The sequence below is a fragment of the Nyctereutes procyonoides genome, unplaced genomic scaffold (assembly GCF_905146905.1).
Source record: "Nyctereutes procyonoides isolate TBG_1078 unplaced genomic scaffold, NYPRO_anot_genome, whole genome shotgun sequence".
In the NCBI taxonomy this organism is placed as follows: Eukaryota; Metazoa; Chordata; class Mammalia; order Carnivora; family Canidae; genus Nyctereutes; species Nyctereutes procyonoides.
The window spans coordinates 13,476,039-13,499,035 of NW_026575037.1; the positions used below are offsets into that span (position 1 = coordinate 13,476,039).

General features: G+C 52.9%; 1 protein-coding gene across 1 annotated transcript in view; it reads right to left on the reverse strand.

Moving 5' to 3' along the window:
- QSOX1 (quiescin sulfhydryl oxidase 1) overlaps positions 1-20,585 on the reverse strand; it is a 36,283-nt gene extending 15,698 nt beyond the window's left edge. Inside the window, exons 1-5 of the mRNA XM_055318978.1 lie at positions 20,254-20,585; positions 13,012-13,112; positions 5,116-5,161; positions 4,517-4,619; positions 2,228-2,318 (exon numbers count right to left, since the gene is read on the reverse strand). Coding sequence (XP_055174953.1) covers positions 2,228-2,318; positions 4,517-4,619; positions 5,116-5,161; positions 13,012-13,112; positions 20,254-20,512 — 600 coding nt within the window. The 5' untranslated portion in view covers positions 20,513-20,585. The remainder of the gene's footprint in view (positions 1-2,227; positions 2,319-4,516; positions 4,620-5,115; positions 5,162-13,011; positions 13,113-20,253) is intronic.
- Between the last annotated feature and the right edge of the window lie 2,412 nt (positions 20,586-22,997).

Sequence of the window (22,997 nt, forward strand, 5' to 3'; positions counted from 1 at the left end):
CTGCCCAGGACAAGGGGCCTTGGAACTGTGCACACCACACTGTGCTGTTCATATACTGCTTCATTTAATCTCGAAAATAATGCTATGAAACAGGAACTCTTATTAGGAGACCAAGAGGTCTCTATGTTCTGGGTAAGGTAGTAGTAGTCACTACTAACTGGGAGGTTTGCTTTTTTCTCTCCCGGAACTGGCATAAAAAGGGAATTAAAGAATCAAAGTCCTGTGTGGAGACCTCAGAAGCTGTCTAACCCAACCTCCTCATCTTAAGATGTAGAAACTGAGGCCCAGAACAAAGGTGGAAATTGATAAAAAAGGCAAGTCTTATTATTGCCTCAAATCAGAAAATGAAGCTATAAGCTGTTCTGGGATCTCAAAATTTTGACAGAAAGTAATTGCACAAGAATGGCTTGTTTCCTTATTCCAATTAAAACCAGAACATCGTCAACACATGCTTAAGAGACCAACCAGTAAGAAGGCACTAGGAGACTGCATCTTCTTTTTATCCCCAACCTGATGGACTATTATTGCCTCAAATCAGAAAATGAAGCAGGCACAATATACTATGGCTGCCTGGGTTTGTATTCTGGCCCCATGGGCCTAAACCTCCCTGTGACTCAGTTTCCTCACTTACAAAATTGGAATCATAACAAACATACCAACCTCAGAGGGCTGTTAAGAGGTCTGAAGGGGTTAATTTTATAAAACGTGTAACAGTGACCAAATGTTCATTAAAAAACTAAAATGCCTATTGCAAATGAAAACACTGAGGCTGAGGAGTGAAAGCAATTGTTCAGGTGACACAGTCAGCAAGCACTGGAATTGGGCAGTAAATCCCAATTCAGCCTGGCTCCAGATCCTGGGCTCTTGGCCACCATCCCCTCCTGCTTCTCAAACTCACCACCCCTGAGCACCTTTGCATGGACACAAGGTCCTTGCCTCTGGCTTCTCAGAGGACTAGGAGGACAGTGGGAAGAGGATCTGATTCCAGTGAACATGTATTACTCATTCCTCATGACAGGAATGACCCCAGGCCTGGACTGGGACCCCAGAGGGGTCAGGCAATCCTTCAGCAAAGCTCTGTGCCCCTCCCCATCTCCTTCTTGTGTTTCCCCTCTTGGGACTCAGAGGCTTAGAGACAGCCCAGAACTCTCTGGCTGTGCTTGATGAGCCCCAGGACGAAAGCCCCTCAGAGCCAACAGTGGTGTTTAATTTCCTCTCCACTCTCATGCCTCTTCTGTGTCCCTACATTGCCTTGCAACCTCACCCATACCCTGGCCCATCTGTGCTCAGCACCTGGGAAAAGCCCACAAAGGATATAGAGAAGTCTGCAAGCCAGCAGCAGAATGGAGAGCTCTCCGCATGAGGCCAGGGAAATGGATCTTTAAAAAGCACCTACTCGGGATCCCTGGGTGGCACAGCGGTTTGGCGCCTGCCTTTGGCCCAGGGCGTGATCCTAGAGACCCCGGATCGAATCCCATGTCGGGCTCCCGGTGCATGGAGCCTGCTTCTCCCTTTGCCTGTGTCTCTGCCTCTCTCTCTTTCTCTCTATCATAAAAAAATTTTTCAAAAAATAAAAAAAAGCACCTACTCTGTGCCAGCTACTACCAATCCAGGCCTTTTACCTAAACAGCCCCATTTGTGCCAGCAATCTTCGAAGGAGAGGTGATTATCACTGCTTTACAGACAGGGCAGTGGGGATTGGGGAAGCTGGGTAACTTGATCACAGGCATCATCACAGAGCGGATATTCACTGCTTCACAGGTTGGGACCTCACTTGGTTTTGAGGCACTGCACGAGCTCTGCTGGCCCTCCCTGTGCCCCAGCTTTCCACTCCAATTCTGCAGGGGTAGGGCAGTGTGGAAACAGCCTGGGCTTGCAGGGCTCACAGACCTGGTTCAAAGCCCTGCTCCACCAATTCACTGGCCGTGGGATCTTCAACGTGCCACCTGATTATCAGCCTTAATTTTGGGGATTAACGACCGCGTGTGCCAGCACTGTAGTCTGGTGCTCAATGAACGCAGGTGTCACATGGGTGGTTTCAATGAGGAGAAAGGTCCAGCTCCCGCACTTCCCATGTCCCCCAGCAGGGGTCAGGCCAGTGCTGGGCCAAGAAGCACACATGACCCAGGCCCTAGAGTCCGCCTGGACAGCGCTGTCCCTGTACTCATTGGGCTCTCTCCCTCCCGATGGCCACCCCCGAGGTGCCAGGACCCTGTGGGCAGCTCACCTCTCTACCCAGATAGGAGCCTTCCTTTTCAAAGATCAGGGCCAGGTACTCCTCGTCGTTTCTTGCAAAGAATCCATCAATCTCTTCCAGCCTGCAAGAGACCAGGCCGGCAGTGACCCTCCACAGCCGGTGGGGATAAAGCAGAACTGCAGGGGACACCAGGAGTGGCTGGCAGCCATGCAGGGACAGCCACACAAATCCCTCCTGTGTCCACACGAGGCTCCTTGGAAGTCTCCCACTGCCAGCCCTCCGGGGAGCAGGGAGGTGCAAGGGATGCGGCCTCCACCACCTCAGCTGGTTCTCCATTTGGCCCACCTTGCTGATTTGCTTGTTCACGGTAAGAATCTCGAGTGAGTATGAGCCATCTGGGGGAGGTGGGGTGGGGGCAGGGGCGACTGAGGACGGGGGAGGGGTGCTTTGAGACCAGAGGTCTCTATGTTCTGGGTAAGGTAGTAGCAAGTCACTACTAACTGGGAGGTTTGCTTTTTTCTCTCCCGGAACTGGCATAAAAAGGGAATTAAAGAATTAAAGAATCAAAGTCCTGTGTGGAGACCTCAGAAGCTGTCTAACCCAACCTCCTTATCTTAAGATGTAGAAACTGAGGCCCAGAACAAAGGTGGAAATTGATAAAAAGGCAAGTCTTATTGCCTCAAATCAGAAAATGAAGCTATAAGCTATTCTGGGATCTCAAAATTTTGACAGAAAGTAATTGCACAAGAATGGCTTGTTTCCTTATTCCAATTAAAACCAGAACATCGTCAACACATGCTTAAGAGACCAGCCAGTAAGAAGGCACTGGGAGACTGCAACTTCTTTTTATCCCCAACCTGATGGACTATTTCCCTCCCCTGGATCCCATGATGTGGTGTGATCACGTCCAGAGAGAACACAGAGCACAGGGCCAATGCTGGAGCCCAGCCCAGTCCAGTGGCAGTCCAAAAGGATATACCAGAGGCAGGGGCCAGAGTGTACCCCGAGGGGGGGATGGAAAGAGGTGCTGTGGATGCCAACAGCCTCTCAGGCCACTTCACCAGACCTCCTCTCAGCTGACAGATAAGCAAGGCTACATGGTGGCCTACACCCCTCACCCCATGCATGCCCACTCAGTCTTCTGGAAGAGGCAGCTCACACTTCATCACACATCACTGCCTCCTCTGTAAAGCTCTTTAGTAGGGTCACCTTGAGGGAGGTTGACACCCTGGGGGATGTGTGTAAGAAAGACACGGACATGGTCATCAAGAAATGTTAAGTAAGGAGCAGACTGGTGTGAATGTTTCCTGGAGAGAATGGATCTCGTTGTGTAGCCCCAAACCATACCCAGGTGAATGCTGGGCCCTGGGTTTCTGTGGGACCCTCCAGGAGGATGGACATTTGGAGAAGCTGATTAAAAAGTCCTCATGGGTTGGATTCAACCCCAACTGATGCTTAGAAGCACAGTCTCTCCACAGGGCTATGACTTTCGAGAACATCATTAAGTCAGTGTGGGAGGACCTGGAGCACCAGGGCCTGCCTCATGAGGCTTCCTCAGGCCCTGGAATCTTCACTGTGCTCTGAAGCTGAGCTCCCTCCAGAAGTGCCTGCTGGTACTTGGATTTGTTCCTTCTTGGCAGGAATCCCTGAGGTGGACTCTAGCCTGTCCTGATTTCTCATCTGGAAGGGCGAGACCCAGTGTTCTCAATGTATTCTTCATGGGAGAGCCATAGCGAGACAGCCTGCCCCTTTCTCCCCTAGAAGAGGCAATCCTGGAAGCCTGCCTGGCAGGCAGATACCAGCCACCAGCCACTGTGCCTGATGCTCTGCAGCACAACAGTCACATGTCCCCTCCCCCTAATCACAGTCACTGCTCAGAAAGATAACAACTTCCTTTTACAGACAGGGCTCCCTTCTCTGAGCCTCCCTCCTTCCTCCCCGTGTCCACTCTCTCAGGGCCCCGTCTGGGTGAAATCATGTGAAGTCTGCTGTGCCCCCAAAAAGTTCCTGAGGACAGGATGTGAAAAGCAGAGGCAGGTATGACCTGGAGAAACCCCTGCCCATCTCTTCCTTCCTACCTGGCAGGACAGGCCCTTGCACCTGTCAGCCCCATGAAGCCAGGGCTCCTCAGGGAGGACCTCCAGCAACAGGGAGTCTTCCACCAGCTGCTCCAGAGTGACTCTGGACTCGAGGCCACAGAGGTGTCTGCTCCAAAGACAAAGGCCTTCATCTTCCCTATGCAGTTGTCCCTACTACCCTCTCGCTGCCAGGCCTGTAATCCCGGGCCACACTGCACAAGTCTGCTCCAGCCCAGAGTACCTGGCAGGCTCCAGTGGGGGACAGGCGGGGGGCCAAGTGTCACTATGGGACTCCAAGGCATCGATGAGCCTCTTCCGCAGCGTCTCCACATCAGCACCAGCTACTGGATGAAGATGGACATGGGGGGGTGTGAACATGAGGAGGGAAGGAGAGTAATCCCACTGCCCTTGTCAGCTTCACTGAAACAAAGGGCCCGGGGCACAGGCTAGTTCTGAGAGATCAGAGCAGTGGGGTTGGGGTCTTCTGTGCCCCTAAGTTACACAAGGAACCCCATCCCTCAGAGGGCAGGAAAGAGTCCCTTAGGCCTGGGGGGATGGCCCTCAGGCCCTCGAAGGCTGTCTGGTCTGTCCCTCTGGATGCCAACCCCATGAAGCATTAGCCCGGGTACCTGGTGACCCTCCCCTCTTCCCAGGACTCCGAATGGACCAAAACAGAAGGCATCTTCCAGGCTGGCTGGGAAGGTCCCAGGAAAACACAGACTCTGCTTTCACTTGGGAAACTCCTTACCCTGTAGACCTTGCTGGGCTCTCCTCACCTCAGTGGAAATCAAAAGGAAAGAAAAAGAGGAAGATACTGGTAACTGGAACCAGGACACTCACCTGGCAATGTTGTTCCTGAGCCATTCTTGGAAAAGGCCTTAAAGAACTGGAAGCAAACACACAGGTAAAAGTCAGTAACACATGGAGCTAAGACCACAACGCCGGTGCCAAAGACCATGTCTAAGACCCGGCTGCTTCCTCAAGGGGCTGACTGGGCAAATTAACTAACTTTTATGTGCCTCAGTTTCCTCGTGTGTAAAAGGAGAATAAGGAGGTATCTGCTCCTGGAGCTGAATGCTGATTCCTGTCCCCATAGTCTCTGCATCCAATCCCCAACCCCGTGGCTCTGACACACCCAGGGAAGTGCAGACGGTGCTTACACACTGTACTAGTGCTGGGCGGTCTCTCTCAAGCACCAGCACCTACCACACAGTGCCCAGAAGATATTCATTGCATGAATGAGTAGATGAGGCTGACCCAACTGATAAAACAAATTCGCCTCATATTTCCCCCAGAAAATGTCAGCTGCCCTCTGAGGCAATCTGTCCTTGGAGGCTGGTATCTGTCCACTGAGAACCCCCAGCCTGGCACAGCAGAACCCCCGTGAAGGGAGGAGTCTCCAGGTCAAGTCCTGTCCAAGGGTGGGCCTGAGCCCCCAAAGGAACAAGTCTTGTTACAGACAGGTCAACTTAACTCACCACTTTGTCTTCTTTCCCCATGTACGTGACACTCCGGGCTCAGTCTGTCACCTCCTTGGGTAGGAGGACAGAGAGAACAAAGGACTACTCATCAGAATCTGGGCTTCTGCCTAAGTAGCAAGCCTGCTGCCAGAGCTCTGGCCTGGGCTCTCTTGAGCTCAAGAGGGAATAAAGTTTAGGTGTCCTGACAGACCGACAGCCATGTAATTGTCTGGCAGAGAGCCTGCTGGCCGGGAAGAGGCCTCTTCCTGAGGTCCTCTGGGGCCACCTGTAGCTTCTTTGGACCTCTGCCTGCAACAGCATGGCCATCTGGCCTTATTCCAAGCTCGTGGTTGAGTGCAGGCCCCTGGGTCTACCGGACCTGGGTTCAAGACCTTGCTCTGCTACACTCCTGCTGTGTGACCTTGGACAATCCATTAAGCCCTCTGTACCTTCTCATCTTTAAGATGAGGATGACACTATCCACCTTGAAGAATTGCTGTGAGGGTTCAAAGACAATACACCTAAAGTGCTTGTGTCTGGTGCATACAGCAAGGGATCAATAAATGTTAACTGCAGGATTATCATCATCCCCTTCCCTTGTTCCACCTTTTAAACACTAGGAAACACTGATCAGCTAGTATGTGTTTACTCCAGTCATTTGTAGGCAGAAAATGAAAATTGAGGGGCCACCTGCCCACCCCTTCCACAGAGATGGACAGAAGCCACCCATCTCTTCCCACCTGCAACCTTCTCCCATTCCCTCTGACCTTACCTGGCTCCTAACTCCTGCTAACTGCTTTATTCTCTCTCTTTTTTAGACCATCAATATAACTTTTATTCTGGGTGGAAACCATCCACTGATCTCTGCCACATGTATTTATAATAAGCTTCTTTGTGGTGACTGAACAGATTTTGTGTGAAATTATACGTTATCCTAACACTTGTAAAAATGCTCACAAATTTCCTGAATTGTGATGAGATCAGGTAGAGAAAGTATGTGAAGGCTTTTATGGACCGACACTGCCACAGTTGTTATTTTCAGGTATGCAAAGCAGCACTTTTCTTCAGCCACCACCAGCTCCCCCAGACCTGAACAGGTGCCTTACTGAAGGCTGGAAGGCAGCCTCCCCAGCCCCCAGCAAGACAGACCCAGGGGAATGCAAAGACAAAGCCTGTGGAGTGTAGAGCTACGGGAAGGCCTCCCGTGTCCCTCTGTGTACCCATGGGCTGCCACACAGCCTTCCCTTCTGTCCTCAGAAGCCTTGCATCTACCTTCCAGAGCAATGACACCACTGGAGCTCTGGCTCCCACACTTCATGCTCTTAGGAACTTTTTCCTATCACTTAATCTTTCTCCTTTTCTGTCAGCAACTTCCCTATGCCTACAAATAGACTCCAATCCTCCTAATCTAATTTCTTAAAAAAAAAAAGTACAGGAAGTGACGGCAGATGGGAATAGAGAGAGGCCTTCCTTCCTCCTCCAGCTCATGTCCTGTTTCCCTGTGCTGCCAAATTTCCCAAAGTAGTGTCTGCTCTCCCCCTCCGACCACCCCTCTTCACAGCCACGAGCAGCTGGCCGTGTCTCATGGCATCCCCCCCCCTCGCACACCTCCAGCTCAGCTGACCCCCTCTGGCCAATCCAATGGCCTCCCCAGCCCCTCCCTGCTTTTTCTGCAGTGTCTGACATTAGCACTGCCAACCAGGGGCTGTCATTTTTGCACCATATTCCTGACACTCTTTCTTGGCCTTCATGTTGCCACCTCCCTCGGTTTGCCTGACACTGACCAGGCCTTCTTGGCCACCTCCACGGCCTTCCCCTCGCCCTTGTCCTAGCCTCTCCTCTGGCTCCTCTCTTGTGTCTGCTGCCCCCACGATCTCTTGCTCCCAGTCTCTCCTCCTGCCATGTATCAGCTCTTGACATTCTTCTGTTTAAAAAGCCCTGAGAGGCATTGTTACAAACGGGGCAGGGGGTGGGTGGTGGTGGGGGGGGTCAATTCATGCTTTTGAATGAAGGGGAAAGTGAATGAGTGAACAAACAAGCGTACTGTTGGTCTTCCTTGCCAACATCATGTACTTGGTCTAAATGATTTGTGATCCGCAATCTGAACCCTCGTCTCAAGTCCTCACCTTTCCTAGACTTCTGTTTCCTCCTGGTGCCTGTCCCACCTCTACTCTCCAAGACCTGGTCACCCCTCCCCCAACCTGTTTCTCCATCCGTGCTCCTTGTCTCACCCCATGTCCTCCCCTTGTTAACCAGGCCAGCATCTTCTCTTCCCCTGATCCCCACCAGCCAGTCAGAGGACAAGTTCTGTGAGTTTGACCTTTGTGATTCTTCAACAGTGCTCTGGGCCAGCTGCCTTGTCCAGACCAGGGCTTACCACCGATTTCCTGGACTCATGCAACCACCCCTACTTGTCCCTTTGTGAGCTCAGAAATTTTAATCCGCTCAATCTTTTCATTCCCCAACTATGTTCCTCATTGTCACTTGGCTTAGTAGCACAGTTCTGGTCTGATCATGTCACTCCTCCTCAAATCTCTTTCATGACTGCCTATTACCAATGAATAATATCTAAACTTATTACGTTCAAGGCCTTCCAGGATCTGACCCAAATTCTGAAATTTACCTTCCACTGCTCCTCTTCCCTACCCCTCAGCTTTGATGGGCCTGAACCCTGAACTTTCTTGAGGACAGGACCACACTTTGGCATCTCTGTAAGCCCCACAGTGTCTAAGACATAGAAGTACTCAGAAGACATCTGTTCAGTTGAACAGAGAATCTCTGCCCTTTGATCATCTTAGATGCTCATGTGAAAACCATATTAAAATCTAGTCAGGGCACATTTTTGTCCTCCTATTAAAATGCATCCTTCTTAAGTCAGCTGTTGGAGGCGTGTGCTCTCCCCAGGGAATACCACCACAACTCCTTGGCAACAGGCAATTAAGATGTCAGCGGTGAGTTTCTTTTTTCCAGGAGTGGTCAGCACCCAGTCCCTTTCCTTCCATCACTTCACACAGGAGCTTCTGCTCTCCCCAACTTTGGTGTTCCTGGAAGACCTTCATGTCTCCCCAGGGGCAGGAGATGGGTCTCTACCAATCCAGTAAGAAGCAACACCAACATCAAGGAGCAACTGCCTTTCTAGGGGTCAAATGAGGCTGAATGGAAAGCATGCTTTCCAGGAGTGACCATCAATGACGCTGAATCCAAGCTTTTAAAACAAGTTTCAAGGAAAATGAGGCAGTCTCCAAACAGCTTATGGTGAGTCCAGGAGGATCCACAAACCGAACCATTGCTGTGCTGGAATTGATTGTGGCGGAGGCAAGAGGAGAGGAGGCAGCTACTGACAGCGGCGGGGGTGGGGTGGGGGGTGCATATTCTTCTTCCAGAGAGAGGCAGGAGTACCCTCCCTGACATCTCACCCTCTAGCAAGAGCCACATAAAGTAATAGTCTAGCCTCTGAACCTCCACACTCTCAGCCCTGAATTCGGGGACCTGCCATTACTAGGCCCCACTGCCCTGCCTCAGCCCTGCACTGGAGCCTCTGTTCTAGTCAGACCAGTCTTCTCAACATGTCACACAGTTCTGCCCACACAGGGCCTCTGCTCTTACCTCCTCCTCTGCCCGCATTCCTCCTCTCCTAGGCAAACCCAGGTGTCCTTCAACACCAAGTGGAAGTCTTCTTCCGCCAAGTTTCTCTGATAGGTCAGGGAAAGGGTTCTGTAGCCCAGGTGAGCTCCGCTGGCACCCATGGCATACAGATCATTCACTGCCTGCCAGCCAGCTGCTAAGCCCCATGTGCCCCCCAACAATGGCAAGCACGGGCAGGCCCCAGCAAACACTCGCTCAACAGCTGCTCACAGACGGACTGCCTAAATGCAGTGCCCATGGAGGAGCTAGTGTGACTGAGGGACGATGTAGGACAATGGGAAGGAAGCCAAGTAACATGAACTGAACTCCAAGTAATACCACACAGTGTCCTGGCACTCATGTGTTAGATCTCACTTCACGTTTGGCAACAGTCCTATTAGGAATAGATATTATCATGCCATATTTTACAAAGAAAACTAAGGCCTGTTGCTGAGGAACTGTCAAACAACTTTCTGAGTCACACACAGTATATACAGTAAGCACTGGAACCAGGATTTGAACCCACGTCAATTACCTCAGAATCTTGCCAATGGGAGACTTGTGTCCTTGTCACTGCTGATGCTCTCTGTAATCCTGATCCCAGCTGGGCCGTTGGCTACAGGGGTCCTGATGGATCACCTCCCTGAGGGCACTCCTGTGGCCCATGGCAAAGCCTCTCTCTCCTTGGTCCAGTGTCTAGGTTCCCAAGCTCCAGCCAGAACTGTTGCGGAGTAGTCTCTCCCTCCCCGACACCTTTGTTTCCTTCCAGCTGGGCTCCAGCTCCCTGATGGGCACCTGATACAGCCAGCTGGCCCTGCAGGGCCGGGTGTTTGCTAAACAGGCTGAACTAGTGGAAGCTGACTGCTTGCTAATGGTTGACAAGGGGCAGGAGGCAGAGGAAAGGGACAATGATACATGTAACTGGGGGTGGCCCAGACTCATGTGTGGGTCTTTCTCCATCATATCAGCAACACTCTCTCTTCCCCTGCTCACCATGTGTCCTGATCTTAGACTTCCCATAGCCTTTACAGGTAGGAGTGAGGACAGGTCCAGCCCTGGGGGGGGGGGGGGGGCAGCAGACAGGGCAACAGGGCTATCACTGCAGCCTACCAGCAGCCAGGCCAACCTCCAGGGTCTGCATGGCTCTCAGGGAATCCAGGTGTGATGCCTACAGGCACACCAGACTCTCTGGAGCTCTGCAATCTCCTTGAGCAGCATTTCCCAAACGTTCGAAGCAACTACAGCAAATTCAAGAATAGTTAAAAGAACAGTAATAATTGGGACGCCTGGGTGGCTCAGCGGTTGAGCACCTGCCTTCGGCTCAGGTCGTGATCCCAGGATCTGGGATCGAGTCCCATATCGGGCTCCCTGCGAGGAGCCTGTTTCTCCCTCTGCCTGTGTCTCTGCCTCTGTCTCTCTCATGAATAAATAAATAAATCTTAAAAAAAAAAGAATAGTAGTAGTAGTAGTAAGCTGTAACAATTTAGAGGTAACAGCTAGTATTTTAAAAAATAAATAAGTGGGAAGAGAAATAGTTCTTAAAAATATATGGAACAGAAAATAGCAGCATGTACTGCATTTAGGAAGAATAAATATTGTTTGAGGACACTTTTGTTTTAGTGATCACATACAAACCAACTTCTGGATCTCACTGTAAAATGAATATATTGTACCACGAGTCATAGTAAAAATGTTTGAAAGCCAGTTGTGTTGGCCATTAGAGCAGAGACCCAGTGGGAGCTAGGACTACTTGCCCCCTGGGCTAGAGTCCTGAGGACAGCTCACTGAGGGCCTCTCCTTGCTGAAACTAAACTGCCGGGCCCAGTCAGTGTGGAGGCTGGGGAAGGTCAAGACGACCAGCTTGGGGGCCCTCCCAGCTCCCCTCCCACAGCCAGCTGGGCGGTGCAGGAGATGATTAATCACTTGAGGCATTCAGGCTGCGTGTGCTGCGTGACTTGGGTAGGCACTGGGAGCTTCGGGACCTCCGGACTGCCTGAGCCACCTCCCTCATAACAACCAAGCCCCGGCCACTCCCAGGAAGAAATACAAAACCTCGGGTGCCAGGTCCCACTGAACCCACCGCCACCATCCCCATCCCCAGGATGTCCTGACCTTGACCTGGCACCAATGCCAATCCCGTTCCCAGGGGCTGAAACCCCATGGCCAGTCATCACTGGCTCTTCCAGGCACGCCAGTCTTCCCACAACTTCCCACACAGGGCTACTCACCCTGGCTCATAAAAGCAACAGAGATCCCTGTCTTCCCCTGGATAGTAATTTTAAATATTTTCAGTTACATGTTTCGGGATGTGGATAAAACAATGGCCCTGCCGGGGATGTCTTTTACTTGAAAGGAATGACTGATAAGCAATCCCACTACTGCCACCTTTAAATGATATAGCAGGAGCTATTCCCTGGACCAGTCTGGTCTCAGCTAAACTTGGGGTCTGGGCCTGACCCACGTGGCAACAAGAATGTAGGAGGGAGCTCTCTGGGGCTGTGGGAACCTTGAACCCAGCAGGATTTCACTGGGTGTGAGGAACAGAAAGGTCACATGGAGTTCGAGCGGGGCATTCTTGCTGGAGTGTAGAGCCTTGCTTTCCAGAAAAATTCTCTTGGAGTAATTAGGCTGAGATATGGCTTGTGGTTCTGCATGGAACCTGAGGCCCCTGAACTCAGATATCTTGTTCAGGGGACAGCGCTTGGCATTTTAGCTTTCAGAGGCCTTTCCTGATCGTTCTTCGTGGTTACAGAGGAAATGCTTTTCTAGATGTCATTCTGGTAGAAGGAGGCTAATTGTACCTGGAGGTAAGGAGAGAGATTCTGATTCTTTAATTTGGAAGCAAGCTAATTGGATTACAGCTGGGTTTGAGCCCTGGGGAGGGCACTAAGTATAACTGCACGGCCCTGTTACTCTGGGCTTTCCAGGGCCTCCTACTTGAGAGTCTTGGAAGTTGTTCAGATGTTAATTAAGCTGTTGATGCCCCACAGTGGGCAGGGTGTCAGGCAAGGCCTCACTGGAGAGCTGGGGTGATGGAGCCTTCATGTGCTGGGTGTGATGACTCCCGCGATGGGGATCCCTGCTGCCCGAGGCATCGGCATTTGACCATGGGGTGAGGCTACCCTGACAGGTCACTTCTGAGCTACTTGGTCTCAAGGCACTTGCCTGATGAGGATGAAGCCTGCTGGTATTTTCTGGAAGATCATCAGGCCCCCCTGAATCTGATCCTGACCACGGGTGGCTCAGAGCCTGAAGTGGGTTTTATAGGGTTAGAGACCTCTACAGGTGGGAGGTCAGGAGGGAGAGGAATTGGAAAGAGGCCCTTAGGAGTTGGGGTTCTCATGAGCCCAAGTGACAGCCACCTCACAGCTCAAATCAGCCCATCACAACTACCCTCCCCTGCCACAGTCCCTTCCCTTATAAAGGGCAGAACATGCCAGGCCAAATGAACCTCCCAATGCACACCCTCCTTCTGCCTCTACAACAGGTGTCTCATCAAACACAGGGGCAGTGCTCCAGGGGCTGTGATTTAAGCAGATCAAGCCCAGAAACATCAGAGGACCCCATGGAGCTCCGATGCCAGGGAAGCATGGGGCAACTGGCAACACCACACCTGCCAGCCCCAACCTGCTCTCCTCTCCCTTTCACGTACCCTCACGGTTGGGAAGCCAGGGATGTTGAAGTCCCTGCAGACTGCATTGTTGGTCTCATCGGCACAGTCTAGGGTAGCAAGGTTCAGTGCTGGCCTCCAGTCTGAAAGGAAAAGAAAAACAATTAGGTAAGTAAGAGGGGCTGGCACCTGTCTGCTCACCTCCCCCCACGTAATACTCCACCCATACCAGTGCCCCCAAGGTTCTCATGAGAAAGGTCATGCATCCCCTTGCTCAGGAAGGTTCTCTGAGATAGCCTGGTCATTCTGTACTCAGTCCGTGCTCAGAACATGGCCAAATAGCACAAGCAGTGCTGTCCTCTAATGGTATCTGTGCTCCTCCATTATTCCACAGTGGGGGAGGCCACAGGGGCTGGAGAGAGATGTGAGATGGGCTTGAACCCCTGGGGAGAAACCCTGACATGGCTTCTGTCCCTGCTGGGCTCCAGAAGAGCGATTAGCATGCCTCAGGATGTTTAGAACTCCCCAGTGGATGCTTGGTGAAGACCTCTGCAGCCAGAGGTCCTGGCAGTCAGCCCAGCTTGCATGGGTGGCGCACAGAGTGCTGAGGACTGGCTCCCCTGCTGGAGATGGAAGCAGGAAGCCCGGGGAAGAAGGCATAGGCACCTGGAATCTAGTAACTGCAGGGAAAGGAGCCCTGAGGCCAGAGTCTGGAAGGAGATGAAAAGCTCCCTGAGCTGCCTGGGCACTCGGCTCCTGCCATAGGCCCCAGGCCTCCCTCTGCTGAAACTCTGGCAGAAGAAATTAATGGCACCATTCTGGGCCATGGCCCAAGATCTGTGAAACAGAAAACAGACTTCCCTACTGCACAGGCCACCGGGGCTCTGATTCTGGCTCAGGTGCCCCTCTGGTAGCTACGGAAGTTCCACGTTACAGCAAGGCCGCTTCAGCTGGAAGGCCAGCTTCCTGCATGTGAAGCCACCATGAGGTGGTGATGGATGGGTGCCTGCTACGTGGCACAGAGCCCAACCGGGGTGAGGACACGGGGGTGACCAGCCCTGGGGACTAAGCACGAGCTTTGCCAGAAAGGGAGAAACTGAGTGGAAGCTTGTTGGTCAGCTGACGGGGCCCCGTGTGAGCAACAAGCCCAGGGCCCTGCTCGCAGCTCCTCCACAGTTATGAGCCTGTCCACCCCCAAGTGCCTCCTGCATCCTCACTGCTTGGCTTCCCTGCTGTGCAGCACACAATAGGTGCTCAGTGACCGCTGACTGCGTCACACGGGCCAGGGCCTGGCTCTCAGCAGCCCCAGTGCCAGGACAGCGACTCTCAGCTCTGCCTCAGCCTGGCAGGTCCAAGCCTGGGGTGAAGGTAATGCCCACGACCAGAGCTGCCCAGGTACAGGGTTTGCCCTGGAACACAGACAAGAGCACCTCAGGCCGCCCTTCTGTGCCCTCCTCCCTGCCCAGGGGAGGCCCAGGGGAGAGAGGGAAGCACAAGTCACCCCCTTCCGCCATTTGACACACTGCAGGCTTTGCTCCTTCTATTACACATCTCGGGCTCTGGTCACTTTGTGTGGTGAGACCCATAGAGGAGACTTGGCTACTCTCAAAAGATTAAATCAATGAGACACAAGCATGGAACAGAGCAATTTCTTTTCCTTCCACCAGTGAGGGCTGCTGGCAAAGAGTCTCACAAAGCCACGTGGTGGGGTGACCAAGGACTCTCCTCTCCAAGAGTGCAGGAGGCCATCCCTTGGGCTGGAGTCAGTGCCTGCTGCCCTTGGCACATAAGGGCTGAAGGGACAGGTAGGGGACAGAAGAGACAGTTGGCGCTCAATGGGGACACCCCTAAATGACCTCTCTCCGCTGCTGGCCCTGGAGGGGGACACCATTCCCCCTACTTTACAAAAAGCAACTGAAGCCGCCAAGTTGTTCGAGGGCTACCAGACTCAAACCCACTTCTCTTCCCCCTCTGCCTCACCAGGGACAGAATTACCCCTCTATTTTCGCTCTTTGCTCTGATCACTACCTTCCCCATGAAAAAGAGAATGGTAAAAACCATGCTGTCCTCAAACACCATATGATTCTCGAACTCAAGCACCCAGTCACTGCCACAGGCTTGGCTCTTAGATGATGATATCATGCATACAGAGAGTTTACAAAGAGTCTGTTGCCCTTAACTTATCTCCTTCAACCTGCAACTACCCTTGGAAGAAAGAAAGGAATTATTATCTCCAGAACTTTTCCCCACTGTAAAAGAAGGATCTGAGAACCATGCCCAAGGTACACATGAATCAATGGTAAATCTGGGATCTGAACCTAGAATTTGAGTCTCTCCTCTAGTCTCAAGGGGGCCCAAGACAGAAGACAGAGCTGTTCTGCTGGCTGTCCAACCAGGAAAGCCAGAGACGGTGGGGTGGAGGGGGCCCTTCGTAGACCAGGAGGAAAGGTGGTGGCCAGCCCCTTGCTCCTGGGCAGGTCTTTGACTTCTTTATACCTTATATTTATACCTTGATTCCAAGTCCCTCCATGAAATGGAACCACTGCCTCCTCTTACCTGCTCCAGCCCCAGGGGGAGGAGGAGGAGGAGGCTGAGGCCAGTCAGGTGTTAAGAGTCTTGGCTAAGCAATGTTTCTCAGGAGTATCAATGTCAATACCTTAACGAGCCATAATGACATATAAAGATCTGGTTTGATTCTAATCACCACGGGCCTGACCATTCATCATTCTAGTAACCATAGGAGGAATAAAGAGGACCCTTGTCTGGGTGCCCACTGGTAATGCAAAGCTGCATTTAGGTAAAGTGCAGTGCTGTCAAAGAAGAGGACTGGGTGAGGGAGGCTTTTTAAGTGTCAGGTGACTTAAAACACCACAATGTGCAGGTGTAACACTTAACATTAGCAGTATCAGTCCAGCCCGACTCTTGGGGAGAACGTCTCCTGGTGCAATTACTGCCCTGGCAAAGTGATTTCTCTACTAACAACGGAGTAAATGAGCAAACAGAGAGGGGAGGGGTGTGGACACAAGCATAACTGGGGTAGCTATGGTCTCTGGGGTAGCGAGTGGAGGCACATGTAGCGAGGGGGGGTCATGGGCTCCATCTGGAGACACAGGCAGTATCCCCACCCCCACTCACCAGTCCAGGAAGGGGCATGGACCCGGAGCAAGTTGTGTGACTTGCGTATAGCTCTAAGTGCCCAAAGCACCATATGTCTTCTTTCTGGGCCTTGTGGGTCAAACGGGGACCAGGATAGATGGTATCTCCTGCCCTTTCCAGTTCGAACAACTGTTCAAGTGCTGGATGGCAAACAACTCTCCACAAGAAAAATGACCATGAGTCCTCTGAATGTTAATCAGGCTCCTATTAAGACAAAGGCCAGGGGGAACCTGGGTGGCTCAGTGGTTTAGCGCCTGCCTTTGGCCCAGGGCGCGATCCTGGAGTCCTGGGATCGAGTCCCACGTCAGGCTCCCAGCATGGAGCCTGCTTCTCCCTCCTCCTGTGTCTCTGTCTCTCTCTCTCATTCTATCATTAAAAAAAAAAAAAAAAAAAAAAAGACAGAGGCCAGGCTCACCCAAAGCACCAAGAGCCACTCAAGTCGAGTGGTCAGAACCAGACCCCCATCCAAGTCTCCAGGAGACCACCTGATGGGGAATTATCCCACCTGTGCCATGCTGTCACCACCGCATCCCTTCCTCCTTGTTGCAGACTTCTGGGCAGTGAGGTCACGGGATAGACAAAATGCCATCCCTAGCCTTCACACCTGGCTGACACCCCAGGTCTGAGTCCAGAAGAGCCACAGCACCAGCAAAAGGTTTGGTCACTATATTCTCATTTGGAATCTTGTGAGGCTCATGCCATTGGCATGCGTGAATATTCAGTGGGCTCCTACCCTGTGCCAGGCTCTGCACTAAGGCATCACAGGGGTACAAGAGAGGCGGTCTACACCCGTGGAAAAGAAAAGAAGGCAAACCAACACCAGTCAGTGTCACTCAAACATCCATGCCTTATGTCATCTCCGTGGCTTTGCAGAGACCACTTTGTCACCCAGAGTGTCACCCATCTCTCCACCTGCCTATGGTCTGGAGAGAAAGAGATGGGTTCAGGAACCTCGCCCAGCATCTGTACAATCTTGGGCAAGTTACTTATCTGTTAAAAACAAAGAACAATTGATTCCTCAGATATTTTCTCATAAAGGTTATATATAACATATATGTGTGTGTGTGTATATACATATACACACAAGTAATAGGAACCTGTAAAGGCCCTTAGCAAAGTGCATTAAGCAAGTGTGTGATCAATAACTGCTTAAATTAAGGCCTGGTGACCAGCTTAGCCCTCTGTGACTGTCCCCTTCCCTGAGTTCCTACAAGAAATGGTTGAGCCACTCCTTTGGCCCTTTTCAAACACAGCCTCTTACTGTTGCCAATTTTTCTGCTATGTGTAGCTCATTTCCCAAACTGCAATGTAAACAAGGTTTTGCACACAGAGGTCACTTAACAAATATTTACAGATTGATTAGCCAGTGAAGACTAATGAAGATCTAAAAGGAACACAATCAATTTCCCAAACATATGGCGACACAGTGAGAGCCGTCCTGGAATAGAAAGGGATGAACCAGATATTTAGAAGCCAGTGCCCTGGCCCATGGCAACAATTGCCCCGGAGAACCCATCCCACAAGTCACTGAATAAATGAGCCCTAGCCAGTCCGATTAAATGCCTGAGGCCAGCTGGGCAGGGTTGCAAAAATTTTTCTCTCCCCTCATGACCTTCTACACTCTCACTGCTCCTACCCCAGATACAGCATTGGCAGAAGGCAGGAGCCACACTCCCACAGGCCCCAGATGATGTTCAAGCCTCTGCAGGCCCACAGCCATTTTCGAGCCAAGGAGCCTTGAAACTCAGTAAAACAGAGATGATGTGAGAACAACCCTGGCTTCTCAGCGGGGCCTCATCCTTGGAATGGAGTGGGGGCATTCTTATCACTGCAGGCTGACACCAGATTCGGCCAGCACTCTCCCCCAACACGATCTTCTTAAGGAGACTGACCCATCCCAGTGGCTCATGGGAGACCTCTGCTCCCCACCTAAATTTCCTACTTCCCATTGGCTGTGGTTCATCTCCACAGATTTTGATGCTTCCCCTGTCCTTCCTGAGATGAAGCTTCCATTTGCAGTTTTTAGGGGAAGCCTGCCACCCCATGCACTAGGAAAAGACCCCTTTTGGAAGGGGCAGCCCTCAGCCAGGAGTGAGCTGGGTCAGTGTCTGGCTATGCAACTCTTTGGAAAACTGTGGGTTGCAGAAGGCCAAACACATGAGTCAGCTGGAACCTAAACCTTCCCTCCAGCATTCTTAAGATAGAAGAATCTTCTAGATTGGGCTCATCGGCAGCCCTTCAAGACCTCTCACAGCCTCAAGGTAGAAACTGATCTGGGGATTCTTATGATTTTTCAGGCCCACAAGGTCCCCTGAACACTAATGTCCCCTCAGGTGTTCCTGTTCCATGTTCAGCACTCTCGCCTCCTCTTGCCCTGACTAGATGTGTTGACATCACTGAAACAGTGTGAAGAGCTGCTGAGAAATGGCACATTCAGGTGATGGGACCAGAGAGGCATGCTGACAAGTGCCTACATGTACACTGGAGGTAAAAACAGTTTATCGGTTTTGTTAAAAATAACGTTCCAGGACCATATGGCTAACAGATGTACACATCTTTCCATCTGGCCACTTCAGTAACCGCTATGCAAGCTGCTCAGGGGAAGCCTGAGTTTGAAAACCAACAGCTACAAATGCACTACTCTATCACGAATGGTTGAGATGATCAAGAAATACCAGGGGTGCCTGGGTGCCTTAGTAGGTTAGATGTCTGCCTTCAGCTCAGGTCGTGATCCTGGGGTCCCATGATCCTCAGGTCAATATCTGAGCCCCATGTCAGGTTTCCTGCTTGGCAGGCAGTGTGCTTCTCCCCCTCCTCCTGTAGCCCTCCCCTGGTTTGTGCTTTCTCTCTCTCTCTCTCTCTGAGTAATAATTAATAATAATAATAATAATGAGAGCTTTAAAAAATGCCAACAGCACAGCATGGAAACAACAGTTCCAGTTCTCTCTCTAGAGAGAGGCCTGTTCCCTCAGATGCCCACAGTTCTCATTCAGTGACCATTCCCAGTGAGGAGCCGAGCTAGGGCCCTAGCACCACAACCAGGAAGTAGCTCCATTCGGAGGCAGCAAATCAGAAGCAAATCACTACCACCACACCCACCAAACACCCACTATCTGGGCTAGGCAGCCGTGTGACACCACAGAGATCCTTAAATTCTGGAAAGGAAACTCTGGGATAATGGAGTCACGTACTTACCCAGGAAGGTGTCAGGCACAGAGTGAGCATCTGCAAACATTACTCCTATTACCATATTTTTTTCAGTTCAGATCTTAAGTGTCTAAAAAAAACCTTACCATTTCTGTAATAGAGTACACCTTTAAATCTCAAAACATTTAGCGGTCTCGTTCTCTCTTTACCCCCTCAGACTGTTAGTAAACGAGTGGCACGTCTCACAACGGAGGGGCTCTTGGAATCAAGGGAATATGCTGCTGGCGGTCAGGCCGGGGACCAGGAGCAGGGAGCAGGGGCCACACACCAAGAGGCTGCCTTCGGGCGCGCATCTGGGTTCGCGGGTTAAATCAGAGGGTCTGACAGGGGGCCTGGCCAAGGGGAAGGGGGAGCATGCGGCCCAGGAGCTGGAGGCCGCAGGTCAGGAGAGGCCTAGAACCGAGACAGGAGAGCCGGCTCCAAAGTGAGGCTGAAGAGCGACGTCTGCGCGGTAGCCGCCGGGTCAACAGGCCGAGCGGGGCTGGAGGGCGGCGGAGGGAGCTTCCTCCCCGGCACCGACCCCAGAGCAGCTGCGGACCCCGGCAGGAAGGTGCCTGCCACCGGCGACAGCAGAGCGGGAGGAGGAACAAAGCAGAGGCCGGCGCAGGGACGGGGCAGGGGGCAGAGCAGGTGTGAGGGCCCGGCCGGCCGGCCCGGCGGTGGGAGAAGCGCGCCGCAGCCGCCAAGGGAGGCGACCGCGAGGCGCGGGGGCCAAAGCACGGAGCTGAGGGCCAGAAGGCCGGGGGGAGGGGGGGATGCGAGCGGCAGGGAGGAAGAGCCGGGCGGAGGCGCGGGGCGGCGGAGGCTGACGGGGCGGGCGCCGGACGCGGCGCGGAGAGGCCCGGTGCGGGCGCGGGCAGGGGCAGGGGCCGGGGGAGGGGGTCGGCCTGGAGGCGCGGCCCCCCCCCGCCCGCCTCTCACCTTTGACGTCGTGGGCCAGCGCCTTCCACGTCGGGGCGAAGGCGATGCAGTGGCCGCACCAGGAGGCGAAGAACTCCACGGCCCAGGCGCTGCGGGAACCCAGCACGGCGCCGCGCACCGTGTCCGCCTGCAGCAGCGCCAGCGGGTCGGAGGACGAGTAGAGCGCGGAGCGCGGGGCCGCGCCGGTCGCCGCCAGCAGCAGCAGCAGCGGCAGCAGCCGCGACGGCGGCGGCCCCGAGCGGCAGCCGCACCAGCCCATCCTGCGCCGCGGCGCCCACCTCCGCGCCCCAGGGTCGGACGAGTGGGCGCCCGGCCGCTCCGCCGCTTCGCCGGCGTCGGTCGCGGGGAGGAGCCTCGGGACCCCGCCCCCTCCGCCGCCCGGCCCCGCCCTCGACCCCGACCCCTCCCCCGCCCCGCGGAGCTGTGCCAGCCGGGCTCCGCCCCTCCACCGCCCGGCACCGCCCCGCCCGCCCCGCCTCCGGGCCCCGCCCCCTCAGCCTCCAGGCCCCGCCCCTCAGCCTCCAGGCTCCGCCCCCTCCGCCCCCGCCCCCGCCCCCGCCCCGAGGACCTGCGCTCGCCGGTCCCCCCCCCCCCCGCCTCCCGCTGCGGGGGGTGGGGAGGGGGTGCGAGGAGCGCAGCCCCCGCCCAGGAGCCCCCACCCCAAATCCGAGGGGCGTTCGCCCGGCCGAGTCCCGGACCGGTATTGCCGTGGCTGCTGGGGACTCGAGGAGGTCATTTGGCTTCTCAGGAGCCCCGTATCTAACGGAAAAGAAGTAAGTTGGGATAGATTGGACCGGTTCATGCTGTACCAAAAGTTCTGGAGACCGCTCCACGCAGGTAGATGGGAGTTTAGAAACTGGTGAAAGAGAAGAGGGAAGGTCTCCGAGTCTGTGATCCTCCTGACCCCACAGGGATGAGATGTGCCCACACCCCTGAGGCCTGTGACCTCCGAGGAAGCATATTTGAGGGCTTCCTAGTCGTGCATGAGGAGCCCCTCCCCCCCACGCTGGGCCAGATTGGTGTGGTCATTGCGCTGGGATCAAGGTTTCCTGGGTGCCCGGGTCTGGCCGCCCTCCTAAGGTTGTGAGGGGATTCCTCCAGTGGGGCTCCCAGCAGCCCAGGTGCCCCACACCTCACTCGAAGCCCTGGGCACTCAGGTGTCCCCTCACAAGGCAGCCCGCAACTAACTTTGTGTTCGTGCGTACTGAGGTGTTTAATAGTTAATCTTCCCTGGTCACCTTTTGTAGCTCCTAGGCGGAGTGATTTTACAGACAGAGCTCCTTAGAGCATTGTCACACGTGATGTTTTTCCTGTGTGTTTTCTCTGTTAGCCCACCTCATCTGCAAGCCATCTGAGACCGGACTCATTATTCACTGAACATCTACTGAGTGGTTTCTTTGTGCCAGGCACTGCACTAGGTAGTACTAAGAATAAGAGAGCAGGGCAGCCTGGATGGCTCAGTTGGCTAAACTTCTGCCTTGGGCTCAGGTCATGATCTCAGGTCCTGGGATGGGGCCCCACTTTGGGCTCCCTGCTCCAGGTGGAGCCTGCTTCTCCCTCTCCCTCTGCAGCTCCACCTGCTTTCTCTCTCTCTCTCTCTCTCTCTCTCTCTCTCTCTCATATTCTGTCAAATAAATAAAGTCTTTAAAAGGGGGGGGGGGCTAAGACAGGAAACCAAACCAAGACTCTACAGTCACTGACTTACATTCTAGTGGAGTTAGGGATAGAGAGATGATATACAAATAAATGTAGATTTGATGGTGACAAATGCTACGAAGAACTATACAATAGAGGAACAATAGAGTGACAGAGAAGTGCTATTTTATTTTACACAGTGTGGTCAGGGATGAGTCTACCCCTAATATTTACAGAGTTTTGGTCAACAGTACAAATGGAGGCCCACGTATGTCTACACACTTAAAAATTACAAACTAAGTTAAACTGGCATGTAAAATTCCTATCCTTTCATTGTGACAGTATACCTTCATCATAATCTGGAAGGCCAAATTTAAATTTAGAATTCCTGGGCTCCCCCAAGATGTACACCGGAATGGGGTGGTTTAAGGGGTAACTGGTTCCTGGCCTTCTTCCTATTCTTTGCACTCCAGCTCTTTCCCATACTTCAAGGGGCCATCTGCCCACACCTACAATATCTGAGTCTGCACATTTGAGCTTCATTCACACCTCCTGCAAATAGCTGTTTCTTGGCTCCTCTAGAAGATGGAAAGGCCAATGAAATCTCTAGAAGCTGGCCTAGTGCTATAGGGACAGAGAATTCTAGGGTCTTGGATACCCACAGTATGATCTAATAAGGGATGAGGAGCAGGAAATTGAGTGGGCCCTTGGCCCACGGGCTTCTTGCTCGGTGGAAAAGATTATGGTTAGAAGACGACCAGAGAGCTCAGAGCCGAAGGTAAGAGCTTCTTGTGCCCCTAGTCTTAAGGCAGTTCTAATGAGGTAATAGTTGAGCCAAATGAGAGGGAGCCTTGTGGCAATCTGGGATAAAGGCATTCCAGGCAAAGATCTGGAGGTTAGGGCTTTTGCTCCTTTCACATATTCCCTGCCAGTCCTGTACAGCTTCTGCTACCTTACTTCCCTTATTGCTAGCAGCCATTAGGAGCAGGCTTGGCCCAGTCTTATCAGGATAGAGTCCTAGTAGTCTTTTGATTCCTGGGTTGGAAGTATTCCAGTGGCTGAGTAGGGTGCCAGTAAACATCAAGTGCCTTCAAAGGTTTCTATTGTTA